The sequence below is a fragment of the Lingula anatina genome, chromosome 1 (genome assembly GCF_051362555.1).
Source record: "Lingula anatina isolate TDL-2025a chromosome 1, LinAna3.0, whole genome shotgun sequence".
NCBI lineage: Eukaryota > Metazoa > Brachiopoda > Lingulata > Lingulida > Lingulidae > Lingula > Lingula anatina.
Window position 1 is genome coordinate 41,030,187 of NC_141767.1, and position 12,632 is coordinate 41,042,818.

The 12,632-nt window shown below is 35.3% G+C and overlaps 1 protein-coding gene across 14 annotated transcripts in view; it reads left to right on the forward strand.

Annotated features, from left to right (window-relative positions):
* LOC106164462 (transcription factor COE3) overlaps window positions 1-9,979 on the forward strand; it is a 41,469-nt gene extending 31,490 nt beyond the window's left edge. For 2 of the 14 annotated variants that reach the window (XM_086999913.1, XM_086999916.1), the window contains exons 8-15: window positions 236-356; window positions 4,177-4,340; window positions 4,695-4,830; window positions 5,291-5,379; window positions 5,783-5,972; window positions 6,187-6,360; window positions 6,799-7,043; window positions 7,432-9,979. In XM_086999913.1, coding sequence (XP_086856039.1) covers window positions 236-356; window positions 4,177-4,340; window positions 4,695-4,830; window positions 5,291-5,379; window positions 5,783-5,972; window positions 6,187-6,360; window positions 6,799-7,043; window positions 7,432-7,515 — 1,203 coding nt within the window. In that variant the 3' untranslated portion in view covers window positions 7,516-9,979. Of the gene's footprint in view, window positions 1-235; window positions 357-4,176; window positions 4,341-4,694; window positions 4,831-5,290; window positions 5,380-5,782; window positions 5,973-6,186; window positions 6,361-6,798; window positions 7,044-7,397 lie in introns of all 14 variants that reach the window. The other 12 variants (XM_086999922.1, XM_086999920.1, XM_086999919.1 and 9 more) reach the window with 9 other exon arrangements.
* The last annotated feature ends 2,653 nt before the right edge of the window (window positions 9,980-12,632 follow it).

Genomic DNA, 12,632 nt, shown 5'->3' on the forward strand with positions numbered 1-12,632 from the left:
CTACATCACTAAACTGATCAGTCCTAGAGCAGATGAGAAAAAACCATGTTCCCCAAGGGCATGCCTTGGTCTGTGACATACAAATGAAGGTGTTAAATATCACGCAGAATGTCAGGAGTCTTCAATAAGCCAACTGCTAGCTGGATAGGGTACCGAGATAACTTGACACAGAGCACGTCCACTGGGGGCCCAACAGACTATTGATCTCAGACAACCAATTTTGTTGTATTTTCAGGTTGCAATTGTGACCAATGTTTCTGTGGATGGCCCTCTATTGGCAGTCTCCGACAACATGTTTGTGCACAACAATTCTAAGCATGGCCGCCGAGCCAGACGGCTGGATCCGACTGAAGGTGGTTAGTATTTAAGGCGGAAACAATTTTTTTCCTCTCCTCATCTTTCAATATTTCTCTCTTCCTTTCAGTGCTGGATTGGTATCTTTCTTTGAGTAGATTAAGATCTTGATCTGTAAATCTTTTAAGACTGGAGTAGGTTTAATTCCCTAAATCTATTGATCTTGGCCTGTCTATTGTTCTTGATCTCTCTAACTTAAAGCCCAATGAAAATATGCATCAGGAGGCAAATTAGGCCCATTGTAAGCACAATGAATAATAAATTCACTGCAAAATTAGTGGATAACTCACTTAAGCAAAGTTGACAATAAGTAGGCGGTTGGGGAATATGCCAAGTAAAGGTTTGGTTTCATCAACATGAGGAGCTAATCAGCATACGAAGAGACAGTGATTGGATGCCGCCACCTGTCATTAGATGGTCCCATGTGGGATTTGGCCAGGTAAACATCGGTCCCTCTGGGCTCCTTTGCTTAGCACATTGCTGCACAAGATCTGACAACAAGGGAAGCAAATTTGTCATTCAATACTGATATGCTTGGAGGGGAATTGTTGAAAGTGAAAGTCATGCATGCATGTACATTAAACAATTATTTCTGCCTTCCCAGTGATGCATCATCATCATCATCATTGTACCCCTATTTCTTTTTTTTTTAATCATAGAAACACATTTGGCATATTAATTTTTTCAAACTGTTTGGCTAGACAATCAAATCCCTGGATTTTTAACCCTATTCAAATATCTATTTACATGTGTAACTGCTAGAGAATTTTGAAGTTAATTTGTTAAATAGGAACTGAATGAAATAGACCAATACATCTTAATCCAATCATATTACCACAATCAACCAACTGAGCCCTGCTAAGCTTAGATTTCCAAGAAAATATGGTAATTAAAATGATAAATCCATAATAGTCATTTCACTGTAAGCAAAATTAGTTGAACAAAATAACTGAAGCACCATCTTTAACCAAAAAAGATTCTGAGAAATAATATAAACTGTTCTTTCATGCCCACACAACAAGTTAGTTTACTGAGCCAGAAATGATGGCAATTTTCTGGAGCATACCCAGGGCACTGCTGGCTGTCAAAACCTGACAGGTTTCATTATATCATCTAATCAAAACCCCACTCCTTTCAATCCTCATGTTCACATCCTAAAAGAATCACATTATCTGAAAAGGAAATTTCTGTTAGTTTTGTGTTACCTTAACTTACTTTCTAAGTGTCACTTTCATTAAAAGTAGAACTTGGCTACAGTAATTTTCCACTTTTTTACTCCAAAAATGCTACTATCACTTTACATATGATTTATCTTTTGATTTTAAGACAAGAAGTAAGGCAAAGTTAATGGTGATCTACAAGAGCCTAGTTGCAAAGATAGGATGAAATTTTTTTGTAGTCCCCTAAAATTACAAAGGAGATAAATTAACACTGAAACTAGACACTGAAAAAAAATTGACAAATTTCATTTTATGGGGAATGAATGCATTCTTTAAAATTGTGCAATAAGTAATGATTTTGTGTACAACCTTTCACAGTAAATTTGATACAATGGAAAATAATCTAAAAATGCTGAAAGATGTATTTGATATACATCAATATTTTAGAAGGAGCTCAAAAATCACTGACCAATCATTTTCAGCAAGCAATTAAATAGGGTGAAATTAATGTCCTCGTTTAAACTACTACAATTTAAAACAAGTCATTATTCCTTATAATGTTTTTTTTATTACATTGACCATTTACAACCCTAAATATGGTGCTCTTAAAAAGCATCAATAAGATAAAATGAAGAAAAACAAAAACTGTTAAGAAGATGACTCTCCCTCTTCATTTCTTGTGCCCCCATGTGTGCCAACTAATTAATGCTTTTCAAAATATCACCCTGTTTGGATTGCAATGAAATTGGTGGGTAGAGATGAAACCAAATCTGCCACAGCCGTCCCCATGGCAGGTAGAGTAACACTAGAAACTTAAGCTGAGAATACAGGAAATTTCATTTCAATCTCAAAGGACTGCAAATGACATTAATGGGATAATTGTGGTACCCATTTCTGGATCAGGTTTGGGGTCGTTTGCATTTTACAAGACAGCATACTGTCAGTTTGATGGCTTTGGGAGTCTTAAAAAGCTTGCTGCATCAAGGATCACCTTCTTAGCATTGGGTTTGGTGTTCCAACAAGTTTTTATAAAAGAGGGTCAGGTTTGGAGGGAATACCCAAGTGAATAATTAGTCTTGAATAAATGATTGCGAGATATGATTACACTACATTATGCTTAGTTAGAGACAGAGTGGAGTTAAAGCAACCAACATTGACAGCATTGTATCCCATTGAAACTTCACGTTCATCAAGATTTGCTCCTTCTTTACTTAAATAATTACATTGTTTATTGAATTTTTATTTTAGCCTACTTTAGGCTTTCAATAATCATTATTTCATTTCAGTTTATTTAATTTAGACTCCAGTTTTCATAAAAGAATGGGATTTCATTTTCAAAGAAATATTGTTTTCATTCGAAAAAACTATATATTATACCCAAAATGTGAACAATTTTCCACATACAAATTACCAGCAGTAAGTTCATTAATTACAAGCCATGCAGCAACTAAAAGAAAATGGTCTTACCATAACCAAAAAATGGTCTTAACCATAACCAAAAGTTTATGAAGTTTTAAAGCTGTTGAAAAATATTACAACTCTAAGAACTCTGCAAGTTCCTAGATAATGTTGTTCTATTGTGGCATGGCAGTATATCACATGGCATACGTGCAGTTCTCAGCTCCCAAAAGCAAACTAATAACAATCAGAACAACACAATGGATTTGTACATGTAGCACCCCGCCCATGCATGTGTCAAACTTTTTCTATTTCAATACAGCATGTGCATTTTGTCAAAAGATAAAATGCAAATTTGGGTTTTCCTGTAGTCTTAATTATAGGAATTAAAGTACAACTGGTGTCAGTGATTGATAGGACAAAGACCATCATGTGTCAGGCTGATTATAACATTTGATACAAAAGCGTGTAACATGGAATCATTATGGGGATTAATACACACAGGAGTGAGATGAAGTCATAACTCAAATCAAGAACCGAGGAAGACACGCAAATGCCACAGTTGACGAGCTCACAACCAAATTATTTTCAACTAAATGTGTAAAAGGGACTTGCCGTCTGTGACATTACATAAATTGATAGAGGATATAAGAAGGGGTATATTACATAGAACCAAATGATAAAAAGTTATCCATTCACTTGACAACAGGCTATGAAATAAGTGAAAAACCTAAATCCAATGTATGCATTTAAGGAATTTACAACAACTAAAGAAACATACATTTTGCACTCATTGCTAATGAAGACAGATACATGGATAAGTTCAATATTATAAGGTTTCCATGCCAAGGAAAAATATCCATCAGAATGATATGAATTAAAGGAAATGTTTTGGGTAAAAATTCTGACATTTTTCTCAGTCATTTTATCATTCTTGTTGCTCTGGGGAAACATAATTTACTTTTGCACAACCTATCTATCACGAAGGATTCTTGTTATTATCTGCAGTTTCCTCAATACATAATGATAGCTTGTTTCACTATGTTGATAAGTTGCTTTAACATAATGTAACACATTTAATGTTTAAAGAAGGGAAAGAATACAAACAACCCTATTAGCCAGAATCTGTTGCAATTCATATATATTGTAATTAATTCTTCCTGTTTGTACAGGGCTGTAACACAATCTATATCAATTCAATTTTACTGTTGTGAAAAAAGCATGCCTAAGTTAAGAAATCCAATATTTTTTCAAACTCCTGTAGATATGGTCTCCAAGTATGCCCTTTATTTCCCAGCTACCCCAGTGATTAAAGCTATCTGCCCAAGTGAGGGTTGGACTTCAGGGGGGACCACGGTCATGATCATTGGCGACAACTTCTTTGATGGCTTACAGGTGGTCTTTGGAACCATGTTGGTTTGGAGTGAGGTAAGTTGTGCCCATTGGCCTTTGTTAAAAGACAAAGAACAGTTACACAGATTTTGCTTTCAGTATTGCACCTGACTTTTCCCCCCAATACAAATGAGAAATAAAGGATCATGCAACTGGCTAACAGGATCTTATCGCAAGAAAAAAAATCAACTATTGTTTATACTGGCCTGCATGTATTAAAAATAATTTTAGTATATGAAAATTCCAACACAGCCATAAATTGAGCATATGATCATTGCTATGTAACAGATTTAAAAATTGATATATAATAAAAGAATCTTAATAAACAACAAATATTTGCATCTGATCCTTTAAACAAATTTCTCATTTTTTCACACACACTATTTCTAGCTGGTGACATCCCATGCAATCAGAGTCCAGACCCCTCCCCGTCATATCCCTGGGGTTGTGGAAGTGACCCTGTCTTACAAGTCCAAACAGTTCTGTAAAGGTGCCCCTGGAAGATTCGTCTATACAGGTACATCATGTATGTTCTATTATCATTTTCATTATTTACAGTTTTTTGCTAAAGTGGTGGTGTTATTTCCTTGTTGAAAAAACTTGTTTTTTAAACATGTATGCCATAGAAATATTTTAAAACAAAGCCCTTCTTCTGTGTAGTGTGTATTCATACATGTAGAAAGATCAAGGTTGTGAAATACAAGAGATTCTAAAAGATATCTTATTTCAAAAGACATTGACCATAAATCAATAGAATCTAAAATTTCATTTCCTTGCTTGTAAGCACATGTAGCAATTGCAAAGCCCATATGATACAGATAGTATTTTTGTGACAATAGTGAAAAGCCACACAATAGTAGAGTATAGCTTTTCTGGTTTAATTTTAGCACAGAGAGTATTATCACATGCCTTACACAAGGAATATAATGAATAACATTAAAAGATAATGTGAAAATGTAGTTTTTTCATATTCATTGCATCTTCAGCCTTGACAGAGCCAACTATAGACTATGGATTCCAGAGACTTATGAAACTTGTGCCAAGACATCCAGGTGATCCAGAGAGGTTACCAAAGGTGGGTGTGCCAACATCATATATCATACCAGATCTATTTCAGCCATTCTTGTATTTGTCCTTTGAAATATGATAAAAATGTCTTCAAAAGACTTAGTAAGAAATTGCCATTGTTCCTTCTTGTGCTGAAAGACGATGCCATTGATGAGAAATAGGAGAAGTTGTAATATTTTTCCTCATCAAATTTGTGAATTGGATTATAAGATAGGAGAAGTAGATGCGTCAGCTCCAAGCACTGCAATCAGCCCTATCGAAAGGATCAGTTGAAATACAAAATTATTTTATACATTAATATTATATATACAACCAAACATGTCAAGTTGATAAAATTTGCCATGCTTTATAAAATAAAAAACACTGTGACGTATTCATGCTGTTCTCATACCTGACTTTCCATTCTCCAGGAAATCATTCTGAAGCGGGCTGCAGACTTAGCAGAAGCCCTGTACAGTATGCCTCGTAACAACCAACTAGCACTTCCTGCACCGCGCTCCCCAGGCATGAACACAGGATCTGGCATGTCCAGTTTCAACACCTACACTGGTCAGCTGGCAGTCAGTGTACCTGAGGCAGCCAATGGTCAGTGGGAAGAAAGTAAGTACAGTGTCAAAATGGTCTGACATATTTGAAAGCTTTTACAACATAATCCTTTGATCTTTCCACTTGTAAATGTTAACAAATGCAGAAAAAGTGAAACATTTAAAATCATTGCTTTTCTGCACAGCTTACATTCTTTAATTATAGTATATTTAGCTCAAATTGACCAAAAGTTCTTAGGTATTTCTTAAAAAAATGTCTTCTGTTACAGGCTATAACCGTAGTTCTACCTCCAGTGTTTCCCCTCGTGGGTATGGCTCAAATGGCTCCACGCCCCACAGCAGTAATGGCAGTTCATACAGCAGTACAATGAATGGCTACGGAAGTTCTGTAGGCAACATGGGAATGCCACCAAATCCAGACTTCCTCCATGGACATGCTGCTAGTAAGATCATTCTAAAATTACTTGTATTGATGTAGTATACTATTAAAGAAAATCAACATGCATTTCTTACATGAAAAAAAATTATCAGGTAAAAAATGCACAAGCCATGTGAAACAATTATGGTAAAAAAAACAAACATCATTTAACAATACTTATTACAATTATCTCACAGTGGACCCCCAACATATCTAGACCAAACAAAACATCTTTTAACATTTTGGTAAGATTTAAACAGGAGCGCAGCATGAATGTATTTTTTCAATTAAAACCCCGCATGACATTCCCAAATACATAGGCCAATTTTGTAGTGTGTTATGTTTTTGCTGAAGAGTCGCAGTGTGCTTTCAAACTCTACCTGTTTTTCTGTCATCTCCAGTCCATGTGGTGTGATTTGATTTTAATTTCCGTTTTTTTTTTTTTTTTTTTTTTGTTCTGCAGTTCCGTCCCTGCAAATGCCACCCTCAATGCTGTCCCAACCTTCCCTCAGTAATGTAGGGAGGGGAAATTATGGCAGTCCAGGATCAGCTTCTTTTTCCACCACCACCACCATCTTCCAAGGTGCTAAACAGAAAAGTGCATTTGCCCCTGTCACACGTCCATGCCTCTCTCCTCCAACGATCTCAAGATCCGCTGCCATGTCAGGTTTCCAGACAGGAGGGTGGACGTCTGCTGCCCTTGTCGGTGTTAGTATGGCATTTCATCTTCTAAGAATTTCAGTGCCTCTGTTCCATTTTGATAATTTTTTCAAAGTTTTTGTGAGGGTGACATTTGAATATAATACCTTACAGTGGCAGTTAGATTCTTTTTCCCCCAATTTGCTTTTATGATTGTTTTTGCTTTTTATGTTTTTTATGTTCGGTATTATTGCACCTACTATGTGGTTTATTTTGTCCTTACAGTGCAACACTAGGGAGTTTGAAAAAAAATTATAACACATGATACGTGTAATACTTAACACAGTGAGTTACATCTCTGTAATTATCTTCATATTGCAATCTTACTAGTGAACATCAAAAAGTTCTTTATTTTCTTTCCAGGAATGAGTGGTATTGTGTCTTCTCCATTTTCCAGTATGAATCCATTCCTACCAACTTGTTCATCTCAGAGCTACCCTGCCTCCATCATTTCACCAGCCAAATGAAATCACAGGGGTAATTCTACACCCAAGCAGAAAAGCCAAAGACACAATTTCTACTAGTCCGTGGTGATTAGGTCAGAGTGAGCTGGACTTCATAAAATGATAACCATGCAAAAAAAAATTATATTCAAAATATAAAATAAACTAAAGGTCACCAGACGGATATCAAATTTAAACATAAACAAGATACAATGTAAAAATATTTTTATTTCATTAGCACCAATGCAGTATTTCTAAGAAAAAAATTGGTAGATATGATTTAATTTTTTCCAAAGATTGGACCAGAAACAAGAACTGACACTGCCATCAACTTCCCATAAAGGGATCTAGGCAGAATGTTTTGATCCATGAAACGAGATAACTGCATTAGACATGCAAACTTTATATAGCACAGACAGATTCAGTTCAGTTTTGCCAGAGGACAGCAGTTCAGGGACTTGTGGGACCTTTGTGCAATTGATGACTTTAACAGGTCATTACAAGCCATTACCTCAGCATAGATCTTATAAATCAACAGTTAAAAATACCCACACAGGACCAGTGTACTCATGTGCGCCAAGATACAATGAAGTATTTTGAACACCAGGCTAGCTGCCACAAGAAGCTAGCATTAAGGCTTGGTAATAAACATCATGTTCCATTTGTTAACAAGCCATTATTTTCTGTCTCAAAATTGTCATTTTATTCCAGTCTACATGTGACCAAAAATGTTCAAACCAACCATTTATGTATGGAGTTTCTATTCATATTCTATAGTTTTAATTTTCAAGTTTTATTATCTGTCTTAATTTAATATGTCTAATATCTTTGATGAGTACAGAATGGACCACAGAAAATGTAACATGTTTTGAACAGATGGCAGCCATGTAATGAGCTGCCGTGTAACAACAGCATAATACTTAAGCATTTTTTCCAATCATCCATAATTGAGAATCACAGATAGTGGTGATATTTGGAGACATAATTTTAAGAAAATAAGTACATTCTGCCATATTACTAAGTGCAAACAGTATTCAGGAACAGGGTAGTGTCTTCTTTAAGAGTATAAAAATGCATAATCTTATTTAAGGAAATGTATGAGATATATTGTAAAAGCTTCAGTAGAATACTGTTAAATTCTTGAGTATTTTTTTTCCAAGTTTTATGCATTTCACACAAAAACATGCATGTATTTAAAGGTGACATACAAAAAATGTCACTTTTCCAACTTCTTGCCAAGTTTTTTTTTATGTGATCTCTGGATGTATTTTCTTTTTAGTAAATAAATATCAGTCACTTCATTATGAAAAAAATATACACTATTTCAAAAAGGTGTAGAACAGGTAAATTAATCCAAGTTGTTCTCTAGCATCTGTACTTAAAATTTAGTAAGAGTAAAGCTTAACCATGGCACATATTACAGGTTAGATTTAAGGAGTCAAATTATTTTTATATTTGCAAATTTTATTTATATCTGTATATATACTGTATGTATATGTATTTGTTCCATTAACTACCGAATAACTTTTTTTTTTCATAAAGCACACATCAATTTTGGTGCTCAATGTTTTTAAACTTTACAGTTTATTATGTATGTGGCATAGATTTTTGTGCAAAAGACAATCTCAAAAAATGCACTTTTGAAAAGTATTCCTTATCAAAGTCAGTCTCATCTGGTGTAACTTTAAGTGCAATCATTGTTCTAAATATTCATTTAGTATTATCTGTTATGTTACAGGTATGAAAATAGATGTCAATCTATTCTTTCACTAGCCTTAAGCTTGACCATTCCATGCCAAATTAGAACAAAGCACTATTCATCAGTATAGTTATAGTAAAATTAAATAATTTGTGACCAAGGAAAATTAAGTAAACAAAACTCTATAAATTATTTTGCGTAAATAAAAATAATATATAGAAAACAGGACATGAGGATGAGAAGACATTTCCCTTCCATTTGCCAATTTTCCATTTCTCTAAAGTGCTTTCATCAGTGATTGACGATTTATAGACAGATTAAAAAGAGCACTTTTCAATATCAAAAGTAAAAGATGATATTTCTTAATTCAAAGATCTTCAATGAAAATGTACTTCTCTCAGCTTATGCTCAAAAATGTTGCTCAAGAGTGAAAACTGATACTGTCATTTACATTAAAAAAACAATGTTTGATGAATAAGGTCAAGTATATTTGGAAATTACTTAACTGCACTTATCTTTTTCTTGTTATTTCATTTTTATTAACATCAGAATATTACTAAGTACTTATGATCTCCAAGTGTACAAAAAGCATATGAAGTATTCTACATGTGCAACTTGCAGTCTTTTTCTGTAGTTTATCTTAGTATGTTTCAAGTGTTGTTTAGAGTAATATGTAGTGCTTGGTGTTTTCAAGAAGACAGAATAATGTCCATTTTAATATAAAAATATACATAAACTTTATTTGTAGTTCTTTTTAATAAATTTCAATCTTCAATGAAATAAAATGAATGGAAATTTCAAAACTGGATTTACTGTTCTTTCACTTTACAGGAAAACAGAGCAAAATATATTTAGCTAATGAATAGATAGAGATATTTATTTAAATGTGTAAACATATACAGCTGAAGGCTTTTTACTGAAGGTAAGAATATTATAACATTACTGAGATGGGAGGAAGCTACAACCTCCTTTATGTCCTATACCGTAATCAGTGACATACAATTTGCGTGCTAAATAACATTTTCTAAATCTTCAACACAATGACAACAATCTCAAATTAGAACCAGGGTATATACCCAGCAGTGGTATCAATAAAATGTGAACTTGCTGTTTGAAAACAGCTAACTAACGTGATCATTAATGCCCAAGTCATATGCTCTTTTTTTCTTACACAAATATATCAGTCTCCCATTTCAAATTTGCACGCATCTAGCACTACACTGTTTACACAAGTACATGAAAAGATATATAAACAAAGTACTATAAGAAACAGCATCATAAATTATATAAGGCCTTTAGTATTAGTAAAAATGTGACAGCTATTACATTTGTGTGTGTGTGTGTGTGTGTGTGAGTACACACGTGTGTGCATGCATGCATATTGATACTGTTCAGTAGGACAAATTTCCTTCACTGATATCTGCTACATGATACAAACACAGCTCCTTGTACAACAAGGTATATTGTGTTAGCTGAACTCAGTGCTCATCCAAGGAGCAGCCAATAACATTCTCCCTGACATTGTCAATATACCTGGGATTTGAGTAAAAGCATCCAATGCTTCATGAGTTTTAAGGAATAATACCAGGTTTGAAATGTGTTTAAATACAACACATTGTTTAGCCACTTGGAGCCATCTTACCTATCAATTTTCAGTATTCAGATTATGAGCTCTTCTATGAAAGGCTGTCGACTTTAAAAGAATTGAAAGTTTTTCTGCTTCATGATCTAACACCGGAAGGTTGCTAGCCAGTGATGATTGAAACCACTACAACTCAGGCAGATTGTGCAGGATGGTTTCAAGAGAGGTGTCTGCTAATAACAGCATCAGTGGCACATGAAGCAGTAAAGATATGGAAGGCCATCAATGAGCAGGGAGTCACTGGCGGTATACACATGAGAGTGCCAAAATTACTCTGGAAACATATTTGGGGTTTAGATGCTGTCACCACATGTTCCTATTGTCCTCTCGGGACATTCGGGATAAAGCGAGATTACGAGGCCTTCTAGAGTCATTACGTGGTTAACCTTCAAAGGAGTCGGCCGTAAAACACAGCTACCTACAGGCAGTTTATTGCTACGATACAAGTGGGTTATTATAGTCTACAAGAATTTCAGAGAATTACAGGGTATACTGTAAACACCAGTGCCTGTATTGTTTGAAAAACAATACTTTGACGGTTTCCTGTGATTTTTTTTAGGCACGTGATATCACGAAGAGATATTACATTAAGGTGAAATACCCTTTAATCACATGTGCCTCTACTGTTTGTGAAACAATACGCTGACATTTTAAACGTAAGGCACGTAATATCACGTGGTGATATTACTTTAATTTGAAACACCTATAACAAATTACGAAGACTTGTAAGCCAAACTGTATTGAAACAAGTTGAAACAAGAATGGCTGAGTTTGTGCAAGAAAACGTCGGTCTCACAGAGAGCATTCTGGAGAAAATGGAACGGGTTTTCGAAACGCAGATTCTCTCGTAGAAGAGAGGATAGAGGCTGGTCCACATGGCGAGACGAGTGGTAAACGCACCCAAACCAGCAACAACCCGTATCAGCCAAAAAGTAAAAAGAAAAAAGCTGAAAACTCGTATTCCGCGGAGACGGATTTTTACGAGATAGCAGACTATCAAAAAACAGAGATTGATGCAAAATTAGATCGTATGGAAAATATGATCAACAACATGGGGAAAGTTGTTCAATCCCTGTCTGATAAATTTCACCATAGGGAAAACGTCCTCGTAGAAGGCGATTCACGGGAAAGCGACACAGACAGCGATTCGAGTAGTGACCTGGTATCTGGGGAATGCAGCCGCGCCCTAGAACTAAAGAAGACCTCGGATACCGTTACTGAGGACGTTACGCAAGCCGATAAGCTGCTGAATCGTCTTGAAGGTGATATTGGCTGCAGAGCCCACTGGACAGCCAATCATCCATACCAAACTCATGAAAAATCTGGATAAGATCTTATCAGGCGGTCTTTCTTTTGACATTGCAGAAGAGAAAAGCATACAATTCAAGAATGTGCAACATGACTCTTCAATGGAAAAACAGATATGGGAAGTCTATGCCAATATTAGCAATGTAAAGGTCAATAAATCTGGCCTTTGGGTTGACCAAGCAGTGCCAGAGCTTGCCCTCAACTACAGTACAAAGAGTGGGCGTGAAGGCTGTGAGAAAGGGGACTTCTGATTTGCAAGGAATCGTTAAATCTCATAGAGTGAGGAAAAGTTTTCAGCAGTGCTTTCATTGCAACAGTACCAGACACGATGCCGACATGTACTATTACAAAGATGAACAATGTTACAAATGTAGCAAAATTGGTCACTGTCAGAGAGCATGTTTGCGTTAACAAGGTCAGGGAGTTCACCAGTTAGATACAACACTTGCTGAAGTGGGCATGTAGATCAATGGTGGAAAGATTTGTACTCTAATGCAAAGAAGGAC